Source organism: Mesoplodon bidens (assembly GCF_964165515.1).
Source record: "Mesoplodon bidens genome assembly, chromosome: 3".
Taxonomy (NCBI): domain Eukaryota; kingdom Metazoa; phylum Chordata; class Mammalia; order Artiodactyla; family Ziphiidae; genus Mesoplodon; species Mesoplodon bidens.
In genome coordinates this window covers 167,981,509-167,991,948 of record NC_138178.1, presented here as the reverse complement: position 1 = coordinate 167,991,948, position 10,440 = coordinate 167,981,509, and the positions used below count along the sequence as shown (strand labels likewise).

The 10,440-nt window shown below is 42.1% G+C and overlaps 1 protein-coding gene across 3 annotated transcripts in view; it reads right to left on the bottom strand.

The window, feature by feature from the left end:
• The window catches only part of UNC79 (unc-79 homolog, NALCN channel complex subunit), a gene marked incomplete at its 3' end in the record, with an annotated part of 212,806 nt that continues 202,366 nt past the window's right edge, over positions 1–10,440 (bottom strand). For all 3 annotated transcript variants that reach the window (XM_081228621.1, XM_081228622.1, XM_081228623.1), the window contains 2 exons: positions 1,826–1,867; positions 1–201 (listed from right to left, as the gene is read on the bottom strand). In XM_081228621.1, coding sequence (XP_081084747.1) covers positions 1–201; positions 1,826–1,867 — 243 coding nt within the window. The remainder of the gene's footprint in view (positions 202–1,825; positions 1,868–10,440) is intronic.

The window sequence follows — 10,440 nt, the reverse complement described above, 5'->3', positions numbered from 1 at the left end:
TCAGAGGGGATAAAACTGAGAGGCTGCTTCTGAGGACTGGATCTCCACCTGGGCCATTTTGAACTGGGTGCACTGCAGCCACTTGCGCAGGGCCGCCAGGCTGGCACTGCTCTGGGTGGAGCCCGGCAGCGTCCTGAGGCTGTGGTGGTTCACGTTGTTCTGAATGGCCTGGAGGCGAAGCTGGAGTCCCGCAGATAAGTGCTGTAAGAAAGGGCAAGATGGTAGGTTAGTTTCCTTCCTGCTCGGGTTCCAGGTCAACCCAGGGAGTGCCGGCCTGGACTTCTTCCGCAGGCGGAACTGACACGTGGCGCGGGAGCTGTCTGGCCTGAAGAAGGCCGACTCCCAGATATGGGGAGGGCTCAGGGCGGAGGGCGTGGGCCGGTGCCATGTTCTTAGAGCCCACCTGGCCCAAATCCATCCAATAATGCCCCTCCCAACTCGCCTCATTCTTTGCAACACCAGGGCAGGGGCTGACACTTAGACTTGTCCCCCCAGAGCTGTTTGCTATGTAGGCCTGGTGTCGCGGGCAATGCTGCCAGGCTCCCTGGGTCCTCTGTGAACAACTTGGGGAACAAGGTTTTTCGGTCTGTGTTTGGATTGTCTCATGGGCAAAGTGGGGAGAGTAACACTCACCTGACGGGGTTATTGTAAGGATAAGTGATTTAACAGAGGGGTCAGAACAGAAGCCGGCACATAGGAAGGGCTCAGGACATTTTCATCGTGATTATAGTCTCTCTGTTCTCACGTTCATGCACACGAAGGAGCTAGGCTGTAAGCTTTTCTTATTCTTCTTAGCTTTCCATGAAGTTCTGTTGGCCTCCGCTTAGCACTCTGGGCAATGTCAAATTGCCACAGATGACCGCCAAGCAGGGGGAGGGTAGTTTGGAATGCCTCGGGGTGAAAGTCCAAGCAGTTTTCACAATAGAAGCTAGTGGTGCAATGAGGTTTTCAGCAGAGCCATTGGCCCTACTGGTGGCCACAAACAGCAGTTAGGCCATGAACCAGTACTCAAAACCTGTGGGCACTGCTGACAGCTGTATATCTCTCTTGGTATCCCCTGAAGTCACCTCCCCTCCTTCCACAAGCATCCCTCCCCAACTCTGGGAGGAGATCCAGCAACAAGGCTTCCATCTTCTCCCCCTCCTCCCTGATACTCCCAGTGCCTTAGACGGGACCCAGTTTGGGATGGAGCAGGTGGTGAGCTTTGCCATCTTAATGTTAAGCCCCCGTAACTAGATCTACAGCCATGGAGTATGTCTGGCCCTGCAGTGACAATGCGTCACTCAAGGCGGGGCCTGGCAGTGAGAAATACGTTCTGTCTTCCCCTCCCTGGCTGTGGGACCCTGTCCAAGTTACTCTTCCTTCTGATCCTATGTTTCCTCTTATATAGAATGGGGGCGGGAGGCACGTCCCTTCTCGTTCAAGTCTGTCATTCACTGAATGTTTTCCTCTCTTCACAGAATTCTTCCCATCACAAAAGGTCAGTCCTAGTGGCCAGGAAATAGCACTGGACATGTCTGGGACCGGATCCCACGGGTATCCTCTGAAGGTAGAGTAGCTTTCCAGCCTGGGTTCTAGTCAGTAGCGGAGCCTCGCCCCGACTCTGGGATCCTCCCCCTCCCCCTTCAGTCAACCACGCGTCGTAGGACAGCGGCTCCCGCTGTCATCTCGGCCCACAGGCCCCCTACCTGTCCCGCAGGGTCTCCTGCATTATCAGTCCCCAGAGACCAGGAACAGGTAATGAGTGGAGCCCTGGGGAGCCCTGTGGATGTTATGAGCTTCTCTGGAGGGAACTGAGCTTCCGGTCCACCCGGGGGTGACTTACCTTGATATTTGACTGAATCATTGGCAACCACATAGGTATCAGCTGTATGGAGAAACACAGAAGGCCCATTATTACTGTTCTCCATTCTCCCACATAAGCTCCGCTTACTGCCTGGCAAAGCAAGGCACACGGAATCCCTTTAACATCACAAAAGGATGTGGGCCTCCACTGCCGAGTTCTCTGCTATCAGACAAACAAACGTCTCTCTGAGGCCAAACCCTGCTGAGCTGGTGGCATTTGGAGGCTAATAAGCACCCCATGAGTGCCTGAAACACACACCGTAAATGACTGATTGTCTCTTGAAAGCTACCAAGCATGGGAAATTAAATGTGTATTTATTTAATTAAATCCTCTCTTTCTTGAAATAGAATTTCCTCCACGGGATCTTTAGAACAGAGTCTCCAAGTAGCATGGCGAAGCTCTCTGCCTGTGGTCGTTAAGAAAAGATCACTGGGAAGCGGTTAAAATGCTTAAGTGATGGACAAAGACAAGCCCTGAAGTTGCCTGGCTGTGCTGTGGAAGACGAGACACAGCAGGAGTGAGTGCAAGCGGGGGTTTCAGCAGCGTGGGTGCACGGGCAGGCGAGCAGCGGGTCCCTGCTCCAGCCGGGAGCAAGGCTCTCAAATCCTGGGCATCTGGGGAGCCCTGCCCCTCGGCTGTCTCTGATTTGCCCTGAGACCCTTCCTAGGTGGTCACAGGTGCCCCACCCGAGCTCCCCCAGAAGCGGCTCTCCTCTGCCCGCTTTGGTCTCTGGCCACACTTCAGCCCTTCCGAACACAAGCGTTGACTTGTGTTCGTGGCCTCATAAATCCGGAAGTCAGGGACAGAATACATTTCCCAAAGTGTATTCCACAGAACTCTAGTTGGGTGGGATTTAAATGGGGCAGGAGGGCTATGATCTAATAAGTTTGGAAATGTTAGTTTCTTTCAGGACTGCTCAGATCTTTAATATGCTCAAATGCATCATATCATTTCACTCCATGCTCCTTCTGACCCGACTCCAACAGAGTTGATATGGATTGCACTGTGTCCTCTCATATAGCCGTTGTAGTCCTTGCCCACACAGCCTCAGATGTGACCTTATTTGGAACTGGGGTCATTGAAGATGTAGCGAGTTAAGATGAGGTCACTCTGGAGTAGGGGGGACCCCTAATCCAATATGACTGGTGTTCTTATAGAAAGGGGGAAATTTGGACACAGATAGGTACACAGGGAGAGTGGCACATGAAGGTGAAGCAGAGGTCTACAAGCCAAAGAACGCCAAAGATGGCCAGCAAACCCCCAGGAGCCAGGGGAGAGGCTGGGACAGATGCTCCCTCACAGCCTCAGAAGGAATCAATTCTGCCATCACCTTGATCTCATAACTTCTTGCCTCCAGAACCATGAGACAATACATTTCTGTTACTTCAGTCACCCAATTCGCAGTGCTCAGCAGCCTAGCAAACTAATACAAGGGCACTCAAGGAAGCAAAGCCCAGAGGTGGGAGTGTGCAGAGAGGTGAGGAAGCAGTGGAGGTTCACGTGATGCTGAAGGGTGAGGTTCTTAGCACAGGGTCATGAAAAACAAGCTTAGAAAAGCAGAGTGAGGTCTCTCACCATCTACCCACAGATGATCTAGGATGCCACATAAGGAGATTTGGGTTTTATTCCAAATTCAGTATGCTTTCTGATGAGGGAAGCCCCATTCACCGTGAGGAGAATGGTGTTCCAGCAAGGTCACTGTGGCAGCGGTCTGGACACTAGGACGTGGAAGGACATGGAGAACGGAGGCAGGCGCCCAGTGTGGAGGCTGCCTCCATGGTCCAGATAAGACCAGGGACAGCTTCCGGGATGGAGAAGGATGCTGCCTGCAGTGCCAACCTGTGAGGGTCTGAGGACTAGTTTGCTCTTTGGATCGGGGAAAAGGTTAAAAGTGAGCCTCGGATTTGTTCACAGCAATGCAATGACCAAAGTGAGAGGATCAGGAGAGCCTGCTGGGACGGGGGATAGCATGTAAATAACCTCTCTGTTCACTAGTCACGGCCATAGCTGCTAGTCTCATTTAATTCATCAAATCATTAAAAAAAAAAAAAAACTTGCCGAGGTGATAAATTATATTTCCTCTCTATTCTGTTGTTCCCAAGGCTAAATCTGGCTGCCGTTCTGCTTTCAACGTTCTATAGATACAAACAATTTGCTAATTTGACTTCCATTGATGTTTATTCCTAAACACAGTGTTTCTATCACAACCATTTAATACTCTGTCGCTAACATGACTATTGTGTTTGGAAATGGAGTATGGTGTGTCCCAGAAGATGTGATGGGACTTAAACTCAATCAGAAAATGACACCCTCTCATGCCTCCCCTGCTACCCACCCTCATAGTAAAACCGTGGGATTACGAAGGTCGGTGGCAGATAAGGGTGCACTCTCTGGCGTTTAAGGGGACTGGCTCATCTTCATATTCTGAATGGAAAAAATAAGTTAGTCTAACCGCCTTCTCCCTACTGTCTGCAGGGCAAAAACAAGCCCTGAGGGGTCCTAACGCCTACAGACTTCTGTTGTCTTTTGACCCATTTAATATGGAAGCGCGCCCCTATGCCTCTTGATGTTTGGGAAATACCTGAACTAACCTCTTGTTAAGAATCCTGAGGGAGGAGGAGGGTTGAGACCAGGGAACACTGAGTACTCTGCCCCTGGGTGGACACCTTTCCCAGGGTTGCCCCAGGGGCTAAGGGCCTTTATGAGGCAATCAAGGGGAATACTGAGGCTGATTTTAGAAGTGCTTTTGTTATTTCCCCACTGCTGTAACACAAGACCATAAGATTCTAAATATACCTGCAAGAGGCCTTCAGGTTTGTGATTTACGAACCTGACTGAAGGCATCAGGTGAAAGTTCATTGGGAAGCACAGTATTATACAAGCCAGCAGTCATCCTATTTCAGGAAGGCTAATTTGACTGTTTTGAATAACGTTCATTTCAGTACCCTTTTGCTAGTGGCTCCTACAAAGCTGTCAGTAAGAATTAGATGTAATTTATTCTGGGCACTGTAATGTTATAATAAAATTGGTTGGTTTTTTTTCCTCTCCAAAAACAATATCCAGAAAACTGAAGGACATTTTTTAAAATATGTTGTTTTTCATCAACATCAAAGGGATACTTTTCCTCTTATCTTGGTTTATGTTATGGGATAAATTGAAGACTTCCTGCTCATTTGGACTATATTCATTTCACTCCAGGCTTTTTCCAGCCCTCAAAATAAAATTAGTCATGAAACTTTCTCTTTCACCCAAGATGGAGTAACAAAGACCAGATCTACAATCCTGCCTAAAACAAAACTATAATTCCAGATGAAGGGTAATGAAACAATGATTTTCAGACATTAAGCATCCGCAGTGCAGGACAGTGATCACTGAGGGAGAGGAAACAAACAAGGTGACCCCTACAGCTATCCTAGCTCACTGCCTAGAAAGTGTTTTCAGGCAGTATCACAGGGAGAAGGAACCCAGGTAGAGTCTGGTGGTCTTCCTGAGGTGAGGAGATGGAGCTGGGAGTCCAGGGAGGCCAAGGGAGCTAGAGTTTGTAAGGCAGAGTAGTGGAAAGGAGAGAGCTGGAGAGAGAGAGAGAGAGAGAGCGAGAGAGAGCGCTAACTCTCTGAAGATCTGTAAAGGGTTCCCCTTGAGTCTTCAGCTCAATACTGACCAATATACACATGTGAGAAAATTATCCAAGGCTGAAGAAAAAATAACCTAAAAAGATTAGAGGGAAAAATCCCTGGTAATCACATAGCAATAGTTTGTGTTTCCACTAGTTACAGTGGAAAAATCTTGCAAGTCATAGAACACCAAGTAGAGTACTCAGAAGGATATTACCTTACCAGTGAAGAAATAGTAGCCCTAGACAAACTGCTGCTCCGATCCTACCTAACAAAGCTTAACACCAAGTTTCAAAGGCATAAAACTGTTTCTAAGTAATTCAACTATGGCATAGAACACAGCTCAAGAATGCTTGTAGGAATAAAAAATATCTAGCCCCCAAAAAAGTCAAATTCAAAATGTCAAGAATCCAATAAAAAATTACCAGGCATGCTAAGAAGCAGGAAAATGTGATCCATAATGAGAAGAAAAATCAAGTAACTAGAAAAGACCCCCAAATGATACAGAGAACAGAACTGGTAAACAAGGACATTAAAACAGTTATTATAACTATATTCAATATGGTCAAGAAGGTAGAGGAAATACTGAGTATGTTAAATAGAGGTATGCAAGAAAATTTTAAAGAAACAATAGCTGATACTTTTCCAGATATAATGAAAACTATAAATTCACAGATCCAAGAAAGTCAACAAACTCAAGCACAAGAAACATGAAGAAAACTACACCAAGGCATATCATCATCAAATTGCTTAGCAACAATGGTAAAGAAAAAAATCTTCAGAGCAGCCTGAGAAAAAAGACGTATCATATACAGAAGAAAAAAAATAAGAATGACAAAGATTTCTTCTCAGAAACAATGGAAGCAAAAAGACAGTGGATGAATAGCATCTTTAAAATACTAGGGGGGGAAAAAAACTTTGAACCTAGAATTCAATAACCACTGAAAATAGCTTTCAAATATGAAGGCAAAGTAAAGACTTTCTGAGACATACAAAAGCTGAAGGAATTAAGCTTCAGTAGACCTACACAAGAAGTTGTAAAGAAAGTCCTTTGGGCAGAAGGAAGATGGAAGCTTAATTCTACAGAAAGGAATGAAGAAAACTAAAAAATGTAAATATGGCAATAATAGAAAATATAAATAAATATAAAACAAAATTTAAATCGCTTTGAGAGATAATTGTTTAAAGCAAAAAAAATTATGGTTTGGTTTATAACATATGTAGGAGTAAAATGGATGACTATCATAGCACAAAGTCTGGAAATGGAAATAAACTGTTGTACATTCTCATACTATACATGAAGTGGTATATTATTACTTGAAGGCAGATTGTGTTAAGTTAAAAATGTCGGCTATAAACTCTTAAGTCAACACTAAAACAACAACAGCTAAGACATATAGCTAATAAGATAACTGAAAAACACATTTAAATAACCCACGGATCAAAGAAGTCAAAAGGGAAATTAGAAAGTATTCTGAACTGAATGGAAATGAGAATACATCAAAATTCAGAGGAATACAGCCAAAGCAGTACTTAGGAGGAAATTCAGAAAGCCAAACACTGACAGCTGAATAGGAGAAGGTTCTCAAATTAATGACCTCAGCTTCCACCTTAAGAATCTAGACCAAAAAGTGGAAATTGTATCCAAAATTTAATCATTAAAAACTCGATTAGTCAAAAAGAAGGTAGAGGTCTTCCCTGGTGGCACAGTGGTTGAGAGTCAGCCTGCCGACGCAGGGGACATGGGTTCGTGCCCTGGTCCAGGAAGATCCCACATGCCGCGGAGCGGCTGAGCCCGTGAGCCATGGCTGCTGAGCCTGCGCGTCCGGAGCCTGTGCTCCGCAACGGCAGAGGCCACAACAGTGAGAGGCCCGCGTACCGCAAAAAAAAAAAAAAAAAAAAAAAAGAAGAAGATAGAAAAAGAGGGAATAAAGGACAAAGAACAAATGGGAAATAAAGAAAACAAATAGCAAGATATTTTAAGCCAAATGATATCACAAAACACATTAAATGAAAATGGTTTAAAAATCCCAATTAAAAGGGATTGTCAGATTGGATTTTTTAAAAAGCCCAATACCAAACTACATGCTGCCTATAAGAAATATACTTTAAATAAAAAGACACAAATAGGTTAAAAGGCTAGAAAAAGATATACCATACTAATACTAGTCAAAAGAAAGCTGGACTGCCTTTATTATTACCAAAGAATATTATTGAGGATAAAGAGAACCATTTCATAATTTCAATTCATTTATGCACCTAATAATAGCTTCATAATATGTGAAACAAAAACTGGTAGACCTGAAAAGATAAATTAGGGAGATATTTCAATACCCCTTTTCAATAACTGATAGACTAAGAGGATAGAAAAAGAAGGAAGGACATGAAAAAATTGAACAATACTGTCAACAAGCTTGAATCCACTGACATAGGAAACTATATTCAACAACAGCAGAAGACATATTCTTTTCTAGTACACACAGCATTTACCAAGATAGACAATATCCTAAACAAGACTCAATAAATTTAAAATGAGTCAAATTATACAAAGTACTGATATTTTCTCTGACCATAACAGGATTGGATTAAAAATCCATAATAGAAAATCTCTAGAAAAGCCTCAAATATTTTGAAACAAAATTATTGCCGCTAAATAAGCAATGGGTCAAAAAGGAAAGCAAAAGGGAAGGTAAAAAGTATTCTGAACTGAACGAAAATGAGAACAGAACTACCAAATTGTAGGATGCTGCTAAACCAGTGCTTAGATGGAAATCTATATCACTAATCACTTATGTTATAAAAGAAAAAAATCCCAAATCAGTGAATTCCACTTCCACCTTAAGAAACAAGAAAAAGAAGAGCAAATTAAATTGAAAGTCAACAGAAGAAAGAAACTGATAAAGAACAGAAATCAGTGAAACAAAAACTACAGAAAAATATCTATGAAAACCAACCAAAAGCTGGTTATTGTTGTCATTGTTTTAAATCAAAAGCTCACTGGGCTTCCCTGGTGGCGCAGTGGTTGAGAGTCCGCCTGCCGATGCAGGGGACATGGGTTTGTGCCCCGGTCCGGGAGGATCCCACATGCCGCGGAGCGGCTGGGCCCGTGAGCCATGGCCGCTGGGCCTGCGTGTCCGGAGCCTGTGCGGCGCGACGGGGGAGGCCACAGCAGTGAGAGGCCCGTGTACCGCAAAAAAAAAAAAAAAAAAAAAGCTCACTAAAATTGATAAACCTTTAACCAGATTGATCAGAAAAATAAAAGTGAGATCACAAATCACCATTATCAGGAATGAAAGAGGTGGCATAAATACTGATCCTACAAATATTAAAAGTATAATAAGGGAATATTATGAGTAACTTCATGCCAATAACGTCAACTATTTTGATGAAATGGACAAATTCTTTGAAAGACACACTGTCAAAGATCACTCAAGGATAAGCAGATAACTTAAATAGCCCTGTATCTATTAAAGAAATTGAATCTGTAGTGTAACACCCTCCTGCAAAGAAAATTCCAAGCCCAAGCAGTTCCACTGGTGAATCTGACCAAATGTTTAAGGAGAAAAAAAAATACCAAACATATATAAACTTTTCCAGAAAATGGAAAAGAAAGGAATATACTTCCTGACTTACTCTATAAGGCCATCATTACCTTGATACCAAAACCAAAAATAGTTATTACAAGAAAAGAAAATTACAGTCCAATATCCCTCATAAACACTGATGTAAAAAAATTATTTTAAAGTGTTAGCAAATAGAATTTAGCAATACATAAAAGAATAATACTTCAAGACCAAGTGGTTTGTCCCAGGAATATAAGGTTGGTTTAACATTCAAAAATCAATCCATGAATCTCACTGTTAATAGTCAAAAAAGAAAAATCAAATGACCATCTCAATAAATGTAGAAAAAGCATTTGACAAATCCTACATCTATTCCTGACAAAAATTCTTAGCAGACTAGGAATAGAAGAGACCTTTACTCAATCTGACAAAGGGTATCTATAAAAAACTAACAGCTAACATTTATATTTAATGAATGCTTTCTCCCTAAGATCAGGAACAAGACAAGGTTTCCAACTCTCATGACTTCTATTCAACTTGTATTAGAGGATCTAGCCAGAGCAATGAGACAAGAAAAAGAAATAAAAAGTATAAAAATTCAAAAGAAAGAAAGAAAACTGCTTCTACTTGCACATCACATAATTGTCTACAGAGAAAATCTGATGAAAGCTACAAGAAAGCTACTAGAACTAATGAGTTTAACAGATTGCAGGGTATAAAGGCATAAATCAGTTATATTTCTAAATACTAATAAAATACCAAAAATTTAAATGTAAAAAACCATACTATTTATAATACTATAAAACTACTATACACTTACGGATAAATTTGACAAAATATTCTAGTCCTGTATATTGAAAACTATAAATATTGCTGAAAAAAATTAACGAAGACATAAATAAATAGAGTGATATACTCTGTTCAAAGATTGGAAGACTCAATATTGTTAACATCTCAATTCTCCTTAAAGTGATGTATACATCAGTGCAACCCACATTCCCAGCAGGCTTTTCGTAGTAATTGACAAGTTGATTTTAAAACGTATCTAGAATGCAACGGACTTAAAATAGCCAAAACAACTTTGAAATAGGTGTAGAAATTTAGAGGAGTAACACTACATGATTTCAAGGCATATTAGAAAGCTATAGTAACTTAGACAGTGTGGTACAAAGGTAGACAAACAGATCAATAGAAATAAATTGAGTATCCATTAGTAGAACCATACATGAATGGTCAATTGATTTTTGACAAAAGTGCAAAGGCAATTCAATGGATAGAATTTTTCACAAACAATCCTAGAATAATTGGATATCCACACACATAAAAAGTACCTCAATCCATACCACACACATCCACAAAAGTTAACTCAAAATGGATCATAGATATAAACTAAAACCTAGAAGAAAACATATATGAT